This window comes from Bactrocera tryoni, chromosome 5, assembly GCF_016617805.1.
Source record: "Bactrocera tryoni isolate S06 chromosome 5, CSIRO_BtryS06_freeze2, whole genome shotgun sequence".
In the NCBI taxonomy this organism is placed as follows: domain Eukaryota; kingdom Metazoa; phylum Arthropoda; class Insecta; order Diptera; family Tephritidae; genus Bactrocera; species Bactrocera tryoni.
Window position 1 is genome coordinate 23,655,153 of NC_052503.1, and position 20,016 is coordinate 23,675,168.

Below are 20,016 nucleotides of genomic sequence, written 5' to 3' on the forward strand. Positions count from 1 at the left end.
CTGCTCAAGTATAAAATTGGATAAACAAATTGATACACTAATTGTCTAGACTCTAGACACGTGTTTGAAAAAAAAATTACTATGTGAAAATGAAAGGAGAGTGTAGCTTTGCAAACTTTACTTCTGACTTGTATTCCCATAAATATTTAGTAGTAATAATATACCATTATAAAGGTATATACTTATACAAAGTTATTTGAGCGATTGGCTTGAAATGATAGTCCCTACTTACACGAATATTTAGAGTGGAGTTTTATAGTACATTTTATGGAATCTTATATTTTATATATGTACATATAACCATATAACCATATAACCCGCCTACATTAAATTTGTGTATTCTATTTCTTCTTTTGGGTCTTCTTTCTGCTGCGATATATGTATTTCCTTTTTTCTTCCTTTCGTACGCGATCTATTCGCTTTGCTTATAAATCCAAACTTATGAGAACACAGCCAACAGCTTTCCGCTGTATATCATATCAATATCAGAAGTCTACAGTAGCTTTATGAACTCGTGAAATGTCATTACTTACATTATATCGTACCATTTTTCTCAACATTTAATTCAAGAAGTCATACATAATGCGGTCACCTTGATTAATTATCTCCGAGTAATCTTTCCCGACTCCGAAGTAGCTAAAAGTGAACTAGATTTTACACGATTCCAACTACTTGAACTATGCTTTTTCGATAGCTACCGCTGATATTAAAAAGCTTCCTGGATTATATTTCATGTAACAAAAAAGTTTGATAACATCAATATAAAGGTTTCATTGTTGTCGAGAGATCGTTGAGAACATGCCTCGCTCTGGGACTACATTCGACCCCTTCAACTGATAAAAATAATAAAAAAGTGAAGGATTTGGTACTCCAAAATCGTCAGGCAGGTGTTAGAGTGATGGCAAGAGAGCTCGACATCTCTCGCGAATCAACAATCATAGGAATGGAATCCGTTTTCAGTCGATCGAAGAGAAAAAATATCGCTAAATGAGCTGAACTTCTTGGGATGAAGTGCTTATGAAATGTGTTTCGAGTACTGGAAAAATCGTTGGCAATAAGTGTTCTGGTGGGGATTACTTTGAAGGCCACTCTAAATTCTAATTTTAATAATTTTAAAAAATCGACTTTTTTAGGAAATCAAAATTTTTACTGTACTTGCATTCATTATCTGTGCTCATCCATAGATTTTTTTGTTTTTGATATGATATAGTTTTAAGCTGAAAAATTTTCCTCGACGCCAGTCACCTTTTTTCGGAAGTTTTCCAAAATTCAAAATTTTTTAAAACGGATTGGTAACTTCGACATGCTTGTGAATATAACACCTTAAGGTGGTAATTGCCTTATTCTTTGTACTAATGAACTTAGAACCACTTAGTATATATCTCTTCGATGTCGATATACTAATTGATAATATGGTATCTGTGAAACTAAAAAGTGATAAATTATGAAGTTCTTAGATTGGTTGAGAAAATAAATATAAGTTTGACTAATGGAAGAAAAACCACACTTCTAATTTTTAGACATAAATTATCGAGACATATTACATACTTATACATATGTACATACATATTTTCGCAACAAAAAAATATTTTCCAGCGATTTTCAGAATTTTCTCTAACTAAATGGAAATTCATATTAGTCACTGTTCTTAAATGTGTTGAACAGATGTGAATAGCAGCATACATACCCACACATAAGCATACTTATGTATAAGCACACATACAGCTATTGAACAATAATCTAAGACAAATATTTTAAACCAAAACCTGCGACCTCGCACCTTCCCTCGCAAATCGCTTGGTCAATAATTAATTATGAATATTTTCTCACCAAATTCTTTGCAGAAAATAAAAGACTTTGCCATAATGTGTTGAAATGCGTTAGCAAAAGAATAACTGTTGAAAAGAAAGAGTGTGATAATTAAAGCAAAAACATAAATAAAACGAAATTAAAATCCCAGAATTGCGCCAAAGTGCAATTGTCAAAGATGAGACTAAATAAATGGAGTTTCTTCGCACTGCGAAGACAACTGCTATGTGGCACTTTGCTGCTGTGTCTATTCATGCAACATGCGCCAACAACAACTGCCGTGGGGCATGGCAATACGTTTATGCCTGCCTTGGAATGCTATGATCAATACGGACGACCGCAGGTAAGTCAAGACTTTATTAAAAGATAATGATCATTACCATTATAAATTAAAAACTAAAGAGGACAAAAGACTAAAGACTAAGTCCGAGTTAGGCTTCTTAAAAGAAAATTGGTTGGAACCGTAAAATATTCCATAAATAGTACTTTTCGGTACTTTTGTCCCAAATTACTGAAGAAAGAACTTTCCGTGTTCCAAAATACAACTCTGTAGGTATATAGTCATTATAAGACTGTAGAGACTTAACATTGTCGAGTTAGAAAATGTATTCATATCGCATCTGTGTATGTATATAGTATATGGTAATCCGAACTCAATTTCGCACAGCGGAACCACGTAAAGTCTCCTATATAAATGTTTTCCAAATTTGTACGGATAGGACTGGACGCGATTAGTCCATATTTTCTGAAAGCTATCATATTTGGATATATTCTTTGACACCAGATACTACAAAACGGTAAAAAAAAACTATGTATTTTAATCAACACTGAGCGTTCTACATATTCATAGAAGAGATTCTTTGAGGATGTGATATGAACCACAAAGCAGATATTGATGCAGCTTTAACATAAACATTTAGAGGTTATCTTTATTCTCAATGAATTGAAAGAATTGAGTCAAACATTATAATTTAACCCGAAGATACTTTCGGCCGATATGCGACATGAGATTACTGCCGTGATTGCTACCTGCTTGCCTACGTAGATGTCGACTCTGGAATTGCCTGCAGGTGCTTAGAGGCGAGCTCTGCGACTTTCGCAATATCAAAGACCTAACTGGTCACTGTCTGGTGGCATCACACGCCTGCAGAATGCGGCTGTTACATCGAGAAGACTGCAGTAAATGTGAAAAGTGGCAAGAGCAAAACACAGGGATCACAATGGAGCGCTTTTCCCGCATTGTCTCACGGTATGAGACACTGGAAGAGGTATCGATAGTGAAGCCGCAGTCTGTTGAAATTCACGTCAAGCGCAGGCATTCTAGAGGTTGACTCTCCTCATGGACTTCGCAACTGAGCTCCATCTGTTATCGCTAGCGACCAAAACTGGTCTATGTGTGGCTCATTGGTCTACCATACCAACCTAACCTAACCTATAATTTAACCCTACTATACCCTTTAATGTGGAAGAAGATCGCAATATGAAGCACATAGCTGATGTTGGGATTTGAGGTTATATTTATTTTCAATGGCACTTTCAAAAATTAAAAAAAATATATATAATGAGGTCAGACCTTTGTAATTCAAGAAGATCGCCATTTGGACCACACAGAAAACTCTGGAACGCATCCTTTTAATGACTTATATTTATTTCTTGTAGACATCTCGCGAATCCGGCAAAAATATATGAATTTACTTACTCATATTGTTCTAGAAGGATTCGGATTTAATTTGGATCCTCAGTTGTTCCCAACGATTAAATCTGAAGACCAAAAATCTATACACAAAATATGTATATTCGTTCCGCAGCAATATTGCCCCCCATTCATTCCATGGCCTCATGTGAACTCTACGCTACCCTTCGGTCCACTCAATTTCCTTTTCGCTGTATACATATACATTTATCTATCCCCACAAACGGTACAAGTTCTCGTATGAACTCCAAATAATATTTATATACATACATATGTATATACTACACTCCAACAACTCAGACAAGAGTTTATGATTTTATTGTTGACAAAAATGTTATGTGTAAATTAATTCGAATTATTTCGTCTCAAACAAACTAATTGAATGCAATTGACTACTTTGTTCACTAATAGTGAAGTGCGACCAAAATATTTTCATCATATCATAATTTAAATGTCAAGTTGTCAGCGGACTGCCTCTGATAATGCGTGGGGGTGATGCCGAATATGAACAGCAAAAGCTCTCATTCGGCTACTGTCGCGTGTGGCTGACATTAATATTAATTAAATTGTCTATTCGAACTCACGGAGAAGCGCTGTCAGGCTATAAATCTGTGAGGATTGCTCTTTTTATCTATATTTTGCTATTTGTTACTGCTTCTCAATCGTAAATGCTAATAGTTTCCTAAAAATTCTTTATTTCATAAAGATATTGTATAGAAACTAACAAAATACTCGTAGTGTGATACTAGGAACCGACAGAAAAAAAGTAATCTTCCATATTTATACCTTATTACTCGTACTAACAAAGATATTCCTCTTTAAAGCTTATTCCAGTCACAACTCGTCCTTATTTCTTGGCTGATTTACTCCTTAAAAATTTCGATTCTGTACTTCTCGATAACAGTTGGAGAAGCTTAGAAACTCAATTAAAAATTTTCTTTTACTGTGAAGAGGATTTTATTGTTAAAACTCTATATTATTTGGTTCTTCCTTAAATAGCTAAACAGTTGATCAAATGCATAGACAAATTGACTCGAGTATGAGAGTACGTAAGGTGAAGGCAGATACTTCTTTACCGTATAATTCCAATGCAAGCCGCTTGCTTCGCATTTCTACACCTCATTTCAGGTCTCTACGCAGTCCCCAGAGAGAAGAGATTGTGAACAATGCCTTTAACATGACATCAGTGCTCTTTCATTATCAAATAACCGACAAGACCTAGCCAGCGTAGCCACCGTCTCTTAATACGCTGAACTATGTCAATTCCGTCGTATATCTCGTACAGCTCATCGTTCCATCGCCTGTGGTATTTGGCGTTTCCAATGCGCAAATAACCATACATCTTCCGCAGAACCTTTCTCTCCAAAACTCATAAAGCCGTCTCATAGACTTTTGGAGTTTGGTCTTTGTTTGTCAAGAGAGGACTTTATTTCTCAATTGCCTACTCAGTCCGAAGTAACACCTGTTGGCAAGAGTTATTCTGCGTTGGATTTCGAGGCTGACGTTGTTGTTTGTGATAGTGCTGGTTCCAAGATAGACGAAGTTATCTACGACTTCGAAGTTATGACTGTCAATAGTGACGTGGGAGCCAAGTCTCGAGTGCGACGATTGTTTGCTTGATGACAAGAGATATTTCGTGTTTCCCTCGTTCTTTATGCATTCTAGAGAAATCCGAACTTACGGTGCGGTTATTGAAACCAATGATATCAATATCATCGGCGTATGCCAGAAGCTGTTCACTCTTATAAAAGATTTTACTTTATCTATTCAGCTCTGCAGCAAGAATCCTTTCCTTTCAGTCTAGATAAGAAACACGAAAGAAGGGAATAGCGTGTTTGTTTAGTCCAGTAATATGGATTTCAGAAAAAGACAGCGTCTCAATTCCTAATAGTTTGTTCCTTTAGTCGTTGAGATGACTCCTACTTTAACTGCTTCCTCTGACATGCAATCGCAGAAATCCCTGACACGATGTCACCATGTCTAAAACATGATTCGGTTCTAATGGTTCGGAGAGATTATCACATAACCAAGTACAAGCCGGGATACCAAGCAGGCATATTCCCATACTGCCACAAGCAAGTTTTGTCAGTATAGTCAGTTATAGTCGGTAGGAATCCCTGTCGCTTCGCTCTTTTCTTGGTTTCTAGAATACTTCTTACTTATAAAAGGACTAATTTGAATCTTCAGAATGAAATTTAGCTACCTTGACACATTTTCAGTGGAGGAATTTCACTCCCTTTATTGGATCATTACAAGGTTCAAAGGTAAACATGCAATTCAATAGGTTTTTTTTTAATATTTGGAAGTAATGATCTCTCTTTTGGGACCTGGGAACTTCACTAATGGCAAGCCGGAAACAAAATTATCTATGATTGTCTCTAAAGAAAGATTTTAACACATTTAAAAAAGTATTTACGATACGATTAGTTTCATTTCCCGTCGTATTTGGCGAGTCTAATACCAATTAGTTTGAGCTTAATGAGTGTCGCTTTATAAAAAGTTAGACTTAGATTTCCTGTATTACACCAATTTTTTATAATTCTCAATATTCTTCATCTAACAATTACATTTAATAAAGAGAGTATTCATGAATACATTCTTTCCTTTCCTTCCCTTTCATAGAGATGTATGCCGGAATTTATAAACGCCGCCTACCAGCTACAAATCGAGGCAACAAACACTTGCGGAGAGAACGGCGACAATCACTTTTGTATACAAACTATGAATCCTTATCATAAAAACTGTGAAATCTGCAGGTAAGTCAAGTAATCCATCAGCGCTATCTAAATCAAAGAGACAAAGACAACTAAATCTGTCAACAAAGATCTATAAATCAAAGAGCCGTAACCCGTTTGCAACTACAAACAATTTTGATTTTTTAGATATGAAGATCACCACCCAGCGTTTCTAACTGATCTGCACGATCCACAGAACCCCACATGGTGGCAGTCCGAAACAATGTATGAGGGCATACAACATCCGAACCATGTCAACTTAACGCTACATTTGGGTTAGTGAATGCTTCTATAAGCACTTGTTCCAACTTGTAAATCTCCTCGCTTTGTTTGCAGGCAAATCATATGATATCACCTATGTGCGTATACTCTTCCGTTCGCCGCGACCCGAGTCGTTCACTATTTATAAGCGCACCTCGGAGAGCAGTGAATGGATACCCTATCAATATTATTCGGCTGATTGTCGCGACACATATTCGATGACCGACTCGCGTGCCATTCTAAAGGGTGAAGTCGAAGCCCATGCGCTCTGCACCAGCGAATACAGTGACATTTCGCCGTTGCGTGACGGTGAAATCGCTTTCTCCACACTGGAAGGCCGTCCGAGTGGTATCATTTTCGAGCGCAGCAGCGAATTGCAGGTGAGTAATGCGAGCCGGCCGGCAGCTAATGCAAAATTAAACTTCTTTCTTTCACCTTAACTTAATACTTTCTATCTCGCTCACTCACTCTCTCTCTATCGTGTTCTTTCTCACAACGCAGGAATGGGTCACCGCTACCGACATACGCATCACCTTGGATCGTCTCAATACCTTCGGTGATGAGCTCTTCTACGATCCACAAGTACTCAAATCATATTTCTATGCCATCTCCGATATTGCGGTGGGCGCACGTTGCAAATGTAACGGTCACGCGAGCAAGTGCGTGGCCAGCACCGGCATGCATGGTGAACGCACTTTAGTCTGCGAATGTCGTCACAACACCGACGGACCGGATTGTGAAAAGTGTCTGCCACTGTATAATGACATCAAATGGAAAAGGGCAACATCCACGGAAGTCAACGAATGTAAAGGTAAGCTAAGACGGCTAAGCACGACAGGTGACGAAGCTTTAGTTATCACGCTTTATTGCTGCCTATTTGAGTGATGCTTGAGAAACAGGATTACACAGTGTTGCCATAAAAAGTAGTGGTTTTCGATTGAGTAGATCAGATAGCAGCCTAAGCGCCGTTATGCGACAATGTTGGCTTGTGGCAAATAATGAGCGCAAGTTGGGCACAGTAATGCAGCAGCTAGCCAAGTGAAAAGTTCAAAAATGCACAGTTATTTATTTTCTATCGCGTTATTATTAAAGTGCCTAACGGTATTTGCATTTTGGGTACATCCAAAGACACATCATCACTGGGACTATTCGCTTGAAACAAATAGATTCAATTTTCATACAACCAATTGGTATTTTGTTAACTGTAAATGAGCGACACTGACTTTAATGAAGGCAGCCAGGCAATGCAAGTCTAATAATTTTCTCCATTACACAACTTTCAGCTTGCAATTGCAACGGTTTCGCGGACAAATGCTTCTTCGATGCACATCTCTTCAATTTAACCGGACACGGTGGCCACTGTTTGGACTGTCGCGAGAACCGCGATGGCCCCAACTGCGAACGTTGCAAAGAGAACTTTTATATGCGCGAAGATGGCTACTGTATCAACTGTAACTGCGATCCGGTGGGTTCACGCTCGTTACAGTGCAACAGTCACGGCAAGTGTCAGTGCAAGCCCGGTGTGACCGGCGAGAAGTGCGATCGCTGCGACAACAACTACTATCAGTTTGGACAACATGGCTGTCAGCATTGTGGCTGTGATCCACGCGGCTCGGCGGACAATGTACCGTCGTGTAATCCGAACTCTGGTATTTGCCACTGCAAGGAGAACGTGGAGGGAAAGCGTTGCAATGAGTAAGTTATAACCTTGTAATATACATTAGTTACGCTGCAAATATACATGTGTATTGTATTTCAGATGTAAACCGGGCTTCTTCAACTTGGATCAGACCAATCGTTTCGGTTGCACACCTTGCTTCTGTTACGGCCACACCTCTGAATGCCAAACGGCGCCGGGCTACTCCGTTGTATCGGTGACATCGAACTTCAACAAGCACAAGGAACGTTGGACCGCCATTGATCTCTACAATCGCGATGTGGACATCAAATACAATCAGTATAGTCGCAGTATTGGCACCACCGCACAGGGCAATGAATATATCTACTTCCTCGCGCCAGAGCGTTTCCTTGGCGATCAACGCGCCTCCTACAATCGTGACTTGAAATTCAAATTACAGCTTGTGGGTCAAGTTGCGCCAAGCACCAGCGCCAGTGATATCATACTGGAGGGTGCAGGCACCAAGATTTCGCTGCCGATATTCGGTCAAGGCAACGGCATGCCCGATCAAAGCGTGAAGGAGTACTCTTTCCGTCTACACGAGCATCGCGACTATCAGTGGCAACCCAGCCAGTCATCACGTGGCTTTCTCTCAATACTCTCCAATCTGACAGCGATTAAGATACGTGCTACGTACTCCGTGCAAGGTGAAGCTATTTTAGATGATGTGGAATTGCAGACGGCGCATCGTGGCGCTGCTGGACAGCCTGCCACTTGGATTGAACAATGTACTTGCCCCGAGGGCTATTTGGGACAGTTTTGCGAGTCTTGCGCTCCCGGCTATCGCCATAGTCCAGCACGTGGTGGTCCGTTTATGCCATGCATACCTTGTGACTGTAATGGTCATGCCGAGATTTGCGATTCGGAGACCGGTCGTTGTATTTGTCAGCATAATACAGCTGGCGATAATTGTGATCAGTGCGCAAGGGGTTATTATGGCAATGCTTTGGGCGGCACACCATACGACTGCAAACGTTGCCCCTGTCCCAATGACGGCGCCTGCATGCAAATCAATGGTGATACCGTTATCTGTACTGAGTGCCCAATTGGTTATTATGGCGCGCGTTGTGAAATGTGTTCGGATGGTTTCTTCGGCGATCCAACTGGTCTCTATGGCGCCGTACAGACTTGTAAAGCCTGCGATTGCAACGGCAATGTGGATCCAAATGCCGTCGGCAATTGCAACCGCACCACTGGCGAATGTCTCAAGTGTATACACAATACTGCCGGCCAGCACTGTGATGAATGTCTGCCGGGACATTTCGGTGATCCTTTGGCCTTGCCGCATGGTCAGTGCGACCGTTGCACTTGCTACCCGCCAGGCACAGAGCAAAATCAAGACGGCATTACACAGTGTGATCAAGTAACGGGTCAATGCCATTGTAAACCCAATATTATTGGACGCGATTGCAGCGAATGTCAACCAGGTTACTTCAATATTATGTCTGGCAATGGCTGTGAGAATTGTATGTGCGACCCTATTGGTAGCTACAATTCCACTTGCGATAAATTCACCGGTCAATGCTTCTGCAAGCCCGGTGTTGTGGGTCAGCATTGCGATCAGTGTGAAGTGTATCATTATGGTTTCTCACAAGAGGGTTGCAAAGCGTGTGAGTGCGATGAAAGCGGTTCTAAGGGTTTCCAGTGTGATCAATACGGTCAATGCCCATGTAACGACAACGTTGAAGGACGTCGCTGTGACCGTTGTAAGGAGAACAAATACGATCGTCATTTGGGTTGTATTGATTGTCCGGACTGCTATAATCTCGTGCAGGATGCAGCCAATGAACATCGCGCTAAATTGCGTAACCTCAGTGCGACGCTGGATGAGATTGCGCGCACTCCTGTCACCAACGATGACGAATTCGAAGCCAAATTGAAGACTGTGCAAGAAAAAGTGGATATTCTCTTGACGGATGCGAAGTACGGTGCCGGTGAAAGTGGTCAAACCTATGCTGAAGTTTTAGATGATCTACACAAACGTCTCAATAATATACGTACACATTTGGTGTCTGGCGATGAGCTGCAAGACAAGGCAAATGATGAAATCGAAAAGGCCAGACAAAACTATACGAATGCCCATGATATCATCGAGGCGGCAAAGAGCGAACTACAAACAGCGCTAAATCTGCTAAACGATGATGGCGCACAGGCGCTGGCTAAAGCCAAGAATAAGTCGGTAGAATTCGGCGTGCAATCAGATCAAATCTCAGAGATATCGCGTGAGGCACGTGCTTTAGCTGATCGCTTGGAGGCGGAAGCTCAGGTCGACTTGAAAAATGCCAAGGATGCCAATGAAGCGGTGGAGAAGGCCTATGAGTTGGCTAAGAGCGCCATCAACTTGCAACAGAAAGTTAGGTGAGTAGAAGTTCTTAACCGAAGCTGTAGTTGGGTTAAGAGAATAGAAAGTCGATAGAATGGAATTTCCTTCAGTAAAACTTTTGGGGATCACCACCACCTAACTCGTTGCTTTCATTACTGCTTTCAAATTAGTTTTTTAAGCTTCAGACCTTACCTATAAATATAAATAAATTCCATTTTATAGCGATGAACTACGTTCGGAGGTGCGTTTGGAGTTGAACACCGTTAAACAATCGCTCAACAATGTGGCGCAGACAACCAAGGAAGCGCTGCGTAAGGCAAACGAAGTCTATGACGCCGCTTTGACATTGCTAACGGATGTCAATGGTCTAACGGCACCAGAAATCGACATCAAGCAGTTGAAAAAAGAAGCCTTGGAGGCCAATGAAGAGGTAGACCAACTAATTTTCACGCTTTCATTATAGATTACTGAAATATAAATGCCGTTGTCATGTAATTCTTCTTAGGCCGATCGTCTACTGGAACGAGTTAATGACATTTCCAATAGCAACGGTAAAATATTTGCCGATTTCGACGACGAATATCAACTGGCTGACGTACTAATACTCAGGTTAGTACAAATTACAAAGTTTTTAATTCTAGAAAAATATTATTTTATACTCTTCTCCTCAATTAAATATTTCTAGAGCGAACGAACAAAAAGAAGACGATATAAGATTGTTGAAGACCGCTCAGGATGCCTTCGACAAAGCCACAAAAGCTGTGGAACAGGGCGACAACACACTAAAGGAAGCCAATAACACATATCATACACTAGCAGGTAAATGCCATTTGGTTACTTACTAGGCAAAACATTTTCTAAGCTCTTTGCTGGTCTCCAGGTTTCCAAGCTGATGTGCAGAAATCTTCCGAAAAAGCCGATCTAGCGCTGAAGACAGTGCCAAGCATCGAGCTGGAAATCGAAAATGCCGAACAGTTAATACGACAAGCGGGCGAGGTAACACAATTTTAGCCACTGTTAGTTCTACATTTTTGGTCTAATAATTTTTGTAACTCTTTCTCCAGGCTCTCATGGGTGCCAATAAAAATGCGCTGGAGGCCAAAACCAATGCACAAAGTGCCCAAGAGAAATATGCTGAACAAGCATCGAAGGTACGTACGCTTATGTTTTTATAGGTTTACAGTAATGGGCATGGAAATAGGTAAAATAAAAAAATTTGCAAAATTCCTTACAAATTATCAAAACATATACTCAATTCTCTTAAGGACTAGTCGTGTCCGTCTAGGCATTTTTCAAACATTTTTTGATATTTCCAAATTATAAAGAACATTGCTGCCCATATTATTTGTATTTCACCACAACCTAAATGGTATATATATTCCCTCCTTTCCTTTAGGACGCCGAAATAATCCGTAAGAAAGCTAACGATACCAAAGTAAACGCACGCAAACTGCGCGACGAAGCCGATCAACTCAATCACCGCGTACAGATCACCGAGAGCAGCATCGTCAAGTTGGATAAAGCGGCCAACAAAGACGACAATCTGGTGGATGATGCCAAGCGTAATGTAAGTGTGAAGCTGAGAAAACATTTAGCGAAAAATAATACAAAAACAATACTTTCAGGTTGGTCAAGCCAAGGCCGGCGCACAAGAGGCACAAACCCAAATTGACAAGTCCATACAAGAACTGGATGACATTAAAGAGGAATTGGAGAATCTCAAGGACATTAATGTCGATGATTTGGATAAACTCGGTTAGTAACAAGCACTTAAATAAACAACTTTATATTAATACTTGATTCTTTTCGCTCCTACCCGCATAGAAAATCGCCTAGACTCGGTGGAATTGGAGTTGAACCGCGTCAACTTAACCGGCCGCATTGAGAAATTCCGCGATCTGCGCAATGCACAGAAGAAATGGATCGACAAATACGAAAAAGATTTGTACGATTTGGAGGAGCAAGTAGCGAATATACGTGCAATAGCTCAAGCCCTGCCCAACGATTGCTACTCACGTAGTCGCCTCGAGCCATAAACGATGCAAGCATCGACAAACACTGCCCAAGCACATAAACAAAACTCCCAACTGACCATAGAATCAAGCCCAAAAACAAAACAAACAAACACTCATAACCGTACGGAGTTGACGCTCTTCCAAAAGTGGGCGCCTTCGCAGCCAGCGAGCTGTGCGCAATAAAACGTCGACGAAAATCCAAAAAATACCTTATAGTTTCTAGTATGAAAATATTTTAGTGAAAAAGTAATTAAGTTTTAAGCTTTAAAGTATATTTTTAAAATCCAATTTTTTTATGTATGTGCACTCTCTTTCTCTCTGTAAGTTGTTATCTGCGTAGTGAACCAAGCTCAAACAAGAAAATTACTAAGGAAACTAAGCCAACAAATATATTTTTGCATGTTTTCATTCCTTATAACAATCAATTATTAAATGCAATATTATTTACTAAAACCCTAAAACTCTGTATTAACAATTGTCAGTTAAAACAACAACACGAACATGTAATATTTTTTACATAAATAAATAATAATTATAATACAATTTTCAAATGTATTTTATTACTGTTTCAAGAGGCTTTAGTGGGTTTATGCGATATGTTTAGTTGATGGGAACTGTCAAGGCCGAAAGAGCCACAACTCGATTCCTTGCTGTTACCAAAACTAAAATTATTTATTGCAAACAACGCACCAAATCATCAATATGGGATCACTGAGTATATTTTTGATGCAAAAACTCAAAGAGCTCCTTGACAGTTCGGAACAGAGTAAGAATACCTCTTACATGTTATATTCCAAAGCTCAAGTGAAACCTTTTTTGTAAACTTCTTATGTGATACCCTTCAAAAGAATCAGAACGGCCATAATTTTTAAAATGACACTTCAGCAGACAGAATCTCCGTAATCATACCAAAGCTTACAAATGAGTAATTCGAAGTATTGTCCATCACTAGTCACAACTTTTTCCCATCCTTCTGGCAAAGCACGAATATCATTCCAAGTGACATCGAACGGAACGGAACAAATAATAATTGGACGCTGCAATATCTAGGGAATATAGCTGGTGGAGTTGGGTCTTTCTTTTTTTTGCCTTGACTCATAGGCGACGCTCAACGTTCCTTGGTTTCCAATCATAAGGAACACTTGTTTCTGAAACATTTCCAGCGCATGTAGCACTTTTAAATGGCTTGGCAGGTGACTCCCAATACTGAAGCTAGCTATTCTTGCATCTGGCACGGACCCTTATGGAGCAACGTTTCCAATTCACTGTCTTCGAAGCTTTGTAGCCTTCCTTCACGGCTCGTTGTTTCACTTGGGCAACACCTTCGTAAAGTTCTTGTAGTTGGCTGATGTACCTCAGCCGCTGCAAGAAGAAAATCAACACTTCCCGTAGTAAAAAAGATGTTACAGGGTTTGTCCGGAAAGTAATAGGACTGAGTCAATTTAAAAAAAATTATTGAACCAATCGTTACAATTCTTTCTCTCGATCTGCATCGATGCAACGCTGCCAGCGTGATTTCCAAGCATTGAGAGCCGAGGTGCATGCTGATTGGATCCCCACAGTCGTCTTAAAATGCTTGCCTCTTTGTATCGGGATCATATTCAAAGATCCATGACTCATCACCTGTGATAACTTTATTCGAAAATTGGGGGTCACTTTCACACATATTCAAGTTTTCTTGCCACACTTCCACTCGCCACAATTTCTAATCGTCAGTGATCACTTCTGGGACTATATTCGCGCACACCTTGCGCATGTGCTCCGTCACAATGTCATGAACCACAGATTTTGAGTTCAGAACTTTGCGCACACGAGTCACATTGTCGGTGTTTGTCGAAGTCGCAGGTATCCAAGCTCGGTCTTCATCAGCGATATCTTCCCGGCCCTCTAAAAGGAGCTGGTACTACTCAAACACACCACTTTTTGCTAAAGAAACATCTGGTGGAAGTAGAGGAAGAGGAAGACTTCCACTTCGCTAAAAAGAGGGAACGATCACGATGAAACATATGCATTCACTGCTTGACTAAGAAGAAATTCGATTAACCTAAGTGTTTTCAGCCTAATTCACAAAATGTGAGGTCCGAATATCTGCTCCAATTGAGTGTGATTGCCGTGTGATATGCCTACTCAATATCAATTATTAGACCCTATCGACCACACTTTGTGAAAGACTAAAGTCGAAAACTAAAATCTGGACAAACAAAGACTACAAGTCCCTCATCATTTCCGTTCTGCTATATGGGATCCGCAGTCGATGGAACGATGAGCAATATTGAGCTAGTTCAACGAATCAGACAGCGGCTACGCTGGCTAAGTCATGTTGTCCCGAGGAATTAGAACACTCCAGCTTTGAAAGTATTTGATGCGGTACGGTATGGACGGTATGGAGAAAGCTTATTTTATAGCTCAACTTCGTTGTAAAGATCAGGTGGAGAGGGACCTGACTGTAATTGGTACTCGTATCTCCAATTAAAATAACAAGTATTTTTAAATCTTTTCATTTTTTTAAATTTTTTTTTAATTTTTTTTTTAGTTTTTTATATTTTTTTATTATTTTTTGTTTTATTTTATTTTGTAATTATATTTTTATTTTATTCTGTGTGTTTTAGTTCGTAAAGTACACAAATTCGACTGGAAGTGTTAAATTTATTTTTTCTAAAGCTGGCAGCCATGAATATTTTGGAATGCCGTTATAACTATAAAAAAGTAGTCCTTACAGTTAATTAAATTTTTGTTCACATAACCTCTTAGTTAAGTCAATGTAAAATTTGTAATAAAAACGCGTCATCTTACGAATAACAACAATAATCACAGGAATATATAAATATTTCTTCTAAAATTATCAAAACCACCAAAACAAACACCATGTCATTCTCAGATTCCGATGATTCCGACTCAAATACAACCAAACTGACACAAGAGGAAATCGATGCAAATGTAAGTCCACTTTCTGCCCGAGTACTTGAATCCAATCTTCTTTTTTGCAGCGGAAACTGGTTGATCCCAACATAAAAGTTGATTTTCAAAGAGATATTATCGGCCGTCACCAATATGATCGTCATCGGCGGAGTATTTCCCGATTTCCGGATATGACTGAATTGCCGGAGCCGCATCTCGCAACCAATCCCATAGTGTACTTCGACATCACGGTCGGTCAAGAATACGGTAAATACACACACAATACACACATATGCTAGAATCACAAGTCACTTTAAGTTGCTTCAATACTTAAATAATAGCTGGTCGCATGATTTTCGAGTTGCGCAAGGACATCGTACCCTTGGCAGCGGAAAATTTCCGCGCTCTCTGCACTGGTGAAAGGGGTGTCGGTAAACTCGGCATGCCGCTACATTATAAAGGCACAATAATGCATAAAATAATACGAACTTTCGGTTGTCAAGGTGGCGATGTGGTCCGTAATAATGGCACTTGTGGCGAAAGCATCTATGGCCCAATTTTTGAGACTGAAAATTTTACACTCAAGGTAAGCGGTAGTTTTATCACGTGAACTATATATTATATCTATACGTATATATATATATATATATATATATGTGTGTATATATCTGCTGTAGCACGAGGAAGGCACCCTTAGTCTGACACATTATGGTAAACCCAACACAAATAATTCGCAATTCGTGATAACCTCTAATCCCTGTTATAATCTCGATGGCTTAAACGTGGCCTTCGGTCACGTATTACGTGGCTTAAGCGTCGTCTATAATGATATGGAGCGTGTAGCCGATATCGATGATACGCCGAAAGAGGTAAATGTTTTTATTTAGAAACTCCTTCTTCTTTATTTAGATCAGTTATTTATATTGTTCTGTTATTTTTTTGGCTTCTAGCAAATATGCATTCTGGATTCCGGTCAATTAATGCCCGGTGAGGATTGGGGTATTGAGGATAATGACGAAACCGAGGATTTTTTGCCGCAACATCCAAGAGATTGGGATAAAAAATATATAATTTATAGCGTATGTATTATAAGGGTAGTCCTTTCATTATAGATTATGGCGGTAAAAATAAAACAAAAGAATTACTCGACTGACTTGCAGACGTCACAAGTTGGTTTGCTGTCAAATGCACTCCCGAAACAAGTGATGAAGAAAATGTCGTTTCCAGCTGATCCGAACCAGTTATTAGTCTTGCCTTCTTTTAACTTTATTTCACAACACGCTTCGTAAACTAATTACTACTTCAAAATTTAATGCTTTTCTACTCTGCAGGCACAAATCGTCCGTCTGTCTGTATATAATCGAACTCTCGGTCAGAAATTTCGCACACGATTTTCTTCCCAAGAAACTTTGCACTTGTCGGAACCACCGATATCGGACTTTATAGCTGTCATGCAAACTGATCGATCGAGATCAAGTCCGTGTATGGAAAACTTTTTTGTGTGACTATTTATATATCTTCACGAAATTCGGCGTGGATTATTTCCCCAAGCCATATTTCAATCTCCGAACAAATTGTGCCGATCGGATCACTATATCAAAAAGCTGTCATACAGACCGATCCATTCAAATCAAGTTCTTTTATGGAACACTTTTTTATTCAACTAATCTTCCATTCAATATGATCGATCAAAATCAGCATAAAGAGCTTTATATGCCCTTTTCTGCTATAAGAAATGCCCCTGTGAAGGCACTATAGCTTCGGTCCAAGCGAAGTTAACAATTTTTCTCATTTCTCATTGTTTTCTGTTAGATCGACGAAATGGTTAAGTTACTAACTGGCATACGCTTAGCTGGTAATTACTTTTACCGTCTGGAGAAGTTTTACGATGCGCGTCGGAAGTATCGAAAGGCCCATCGCTATTGCAATTTTCTACGTTCGCGTGGCGAATGGGAAGAATATCCACAACTGAAATTACAAGAGGAGGATTTCAAGCAACTAGATGAGTTTATGGTACTCAATTATATAAATATGGCAGCTGTTGAACTGAAACTGAAAAATCCCGTATTCGCGCGGGATGCATGCACAGAGGTTGGTATATACATACATTTTCGGCGGTCTATAAAACGGAATGCAGATATTAAAACTCAGTTTCTTTCTCGCATTCCGCCTAGGCAATATTTCTGAAGAAGGACTGCAGTAAAGCATACTATCGCCGTGCGCATGCGAATGAGGGTTTAAAGGATTACGATGGCGCGTTGGAGGATCTTGGTATGGCCAGTCAGCTGATGCCCGCGAATAAACGCATTAAAAACGAGCTAAATCGGACGAAAAGATTACAAAGAGCATACAATCTTGAAGAAGCGAAGAAATATAGCAAATTATTTAAATAAACGTCCGAAATGTGATGTCTTGCAATATGTTTGAGTTTTTTCTTTGTTAAATTATGTTTAAATTTTTGGTTTATAAGTTTCGTTTTCACATTATGGATCGTCGCAGAGTTTGCACTAATTTTAGCTAAAGTGAAATGTAAAATTTTATCTGCTGTTAAATATAATATTTTCCAAAAAGAAATACTCAAGCTCATTTTATATATATTTTAATTTGTAAGAAAGGAGTATTGCAGAATTAGTTTTCAGTGTTGCTATCTCAGTTTTTTAGATTTTTCAACTAGCTCCTTAGAGCTTCACATTTTCGTAAGTAATTCTCTATGAAAAAACTCTCATGTAATGAACAAGCGTCGAACACATTTTTGACAAAAAATGTCGATACTTTGATATTTTTAAAAAGTGAAAAGTGTCCTTTGGCTCAATATTGAATGGAACTTCACCATAGATTAAAAGTGAATACGACCAAGTTCTATAATCAGGTGATCTTGTGGTATTTAAGTCATGCTCAAAATCATAGATCTGGTTAGATAATTGCTAGTGTATGTAATTAGATGGCATCCGTCGGATGACTGCTTCAAATCTAGTTAAGGACTATTTTAAAAATCAACAATTTTAGGTAAAATCACTGAGGAGACAGTGATGTTGAAGTTAAATCGGCATGTTGTTTCGGAGATATGAACCTACTCAGAATCTTTAGACGTAATGTGACGAGCTCCCACTCGGTACTGATAATTTAGTGAGGAAAATTTCGCCGATCGGCTTGAAATTTCCACAGGACCTTCTTAGTTATACATATTTGTCAGGTCGAAAGGATCGAAGGAATAAGAACATTGGTAATAATTTCCATTTTTGGAGATACTCCAAAATGTAAATTATTCCACAAAACATGAAGCTGTCATTTTGCTAAACATCAACATTTTGACATCAATTTTTAGACTAAACTATCTATGTATATTCAGCTCTTGTTTTGCCAAAATTTTTTGATTTTCGCATTTGAGAAGAAAAATTTAAATAGAAAAAACCTTCTCACAGCCAGACTTCTGTTTTGAGAAGTCCTTCTGGTGGCCGGCTATGGAAAAAAGTAAATCCAAAATTTATATTAGCGAATATTAAAATACAGAAGGGCATTGCCGGTCCTCGCATCGTGGTCACAATGCCCATAAGCAGCTTTCTACGTTCTTCAGGAAGAAGTTTTTGCAATAAGTAGGTATGCAGAGACCAGCGCAACTATTGGAATGATCACATCATCAGCAATAAAATCTCGATTAAATCGCAATTGGTTAACGAATGCGTAGAACAGCCTATCTAGCTGTAACCGAGTCCACCTCATTTGGCTATGTGCCGGGACAAAGGTATAGGTGGGAATGAAATGGTTGACGAGTTTGCCCGCTCTGCAGCGGTTACCAAGTCGTTGTGACCAGAATAATTGACCTCTCTAGAGATGATTTCAGATCTCGGACAATATACTCTAGTCATTGTAGGCTCAACAGTCACTTACACTTTGTGTATGAAGTAGGCTTAGTCTCATCTGCAGATCCTGGAATTCTGTTTCTAGAGTACGTAACAATCTGTCGATTCTCTAACACCTGGCACAATCTTTGAATTTATAAGGGTGCTGGGACTAAGAGAGTTTTGCGAATGTAATCTTAAAATAAGATTTTTTATCTGTTTAAAATATGGAATACATTAAATCAAGAAACATTTTTTAAATAAAATTAAAATTAGAATTCTAATAAGAAGATTTGAAATAATCGAACGAGTTTTGTTCAGAAAGCTTCATTCAGTAGCCATGTGTTTTGATGCCACGCCCACAGATTCAAACAACAATCCAAAAATTTGCCTCGCGTCAAGAAAAATATTTTTATCGAAATATAAATAAGCAGTGCACATATCGATAAACGCAACGCTAACGAACAGATGACACATCGCAATGGCTACCTACGATCGTAGAGATGGCAGTGGTTCCATAATTATACAATTATTCCAATTTAAATCTTACAAAAAAAGTAAAATATATAACTAATAAAAAACTCTAATTAAAAGTGGGGGAAAATTGCTTACACTAAATGTCAAATATAATTATATTAAATAACATTTCAATTATTCCAAACGCTTAGCTGTATATCGTAAAATACACCAATCGATAAATGGTCGTCATCGATATTAGCTGTGTTTACGAACAGCGGCATTCCATCCTTATATTCTACTTATTTG

General features: G+C 39.1%; 2 protein-coding genes across 6 annotated transcripts in view; both read left to right on the forward strand.

Annotated features, from left to right (window-relative positions):
* The window catches only part of LOC120776624 (laminin subunit gamma-1), a 48,634-nt gene extending 36,029 nt beyond the window's left edge, over nucleotides 1–12,605 (forward strand). For all 5 annotated transcript variants that reach the window (XM_040107423.1, XM_040107425.1, XM_040107424.1 and 2 more), the window contains exons 2-16: nucleotides 1,845–2,152; nucleotides 6,125–6,258; nucleotides 6,385–6,512; nucleotides 6,574–6,878; nucleotides 7,000–7,309; nucleotides 7,782–8,193; nucleotides 8,258–10,534; nucleotides 10,722–10,929; nucleotides 11,005–11,108; nucleotides 11,185–11,318; nucleotides 11,380–11,495; nucleotides 11,564–11,650; nucleotides 11,896–12,066; nucleotides 12,125–12,254; nucleotides 12,324–12,605. In XM_040107423.1, the coding sequence (XP_039963357.1) occupies nucleotides 1,988–2,152; nucleotides 6,125–6,258; nucleotides 6,385–6,512; nucleotides 6,574–6,878; nucleotides 7,000–7,309; nucleotides 7,782–8,193; nucleotides 8,258–10,534; nucleotides 10,722–10,929; nucleotides 11,005–11,108; nucleotides 11,185–11,318; nucleotides 11,380–11,495; nucleotides 11,564–11,650; nucleotides 11,896–12,066; nucleotides 12,125–12,254; nucleotides 12,324–12,535 (4,893 nt within the window). In that variant the 5' untranslated portion in view covers nucleotides 1,845–1,987 and the 3' untranslated portion in view covers nucleotides 12,536–12,605. The remainder of the gene's footprint in view (nucleotides 1–1,844; nucleotides 2,153–6,124; nucleotides 6,259–6,384; nucleotides 6,513–6,573; nucleotides 6,879–6,999; nucleotides 7,310–7,781; nucleotides 8,194–8,257; nucleotides 10,535–10,721; nucleotides 10,930–11,004; nucleotides 11,109–11,184; nucleotides 11,319–11,379; nucleotides 11,496–11,563; nucleotides 11,651–11,895; nucleotides 12,067–12,124; nucleotides 12,255–12,323) is intronic.
* Nucleotides 12,606–15,310: 2,705 nt separating this feature from the next.
* Nucleotides 15,311–17,832, forward strand: LOC120777740 (peptidyl-prolyl cis-trans isomerase D-like). Its single transcript, XM_040109231.1, has 7 exons — nucleotides 15,311–15,451; nucleotides 15,502–15,679; nucleotides 15,754–15,998; nucleotides 16,090–16,281; nucleotides 16,363–16,491; nucleotides 17,225–17,503; nucleotides 17,587–17,832. Exons 1-7 carry the CDS (start codon nucleotides 15,380–15,382, stop codon nucleotides 17,803–17,805), a joined length of 1,314 nt encoding a protein of 437 aa, XP_039965165.1. The 5' UTR covers nucleotides 15,311–15,379; the 3' UTR covers nucleotides 17,806–17,832.
* The last annotated feature ends 2,184 nt before the right edge of the window (nucleotides 17,833–20,016 follow it).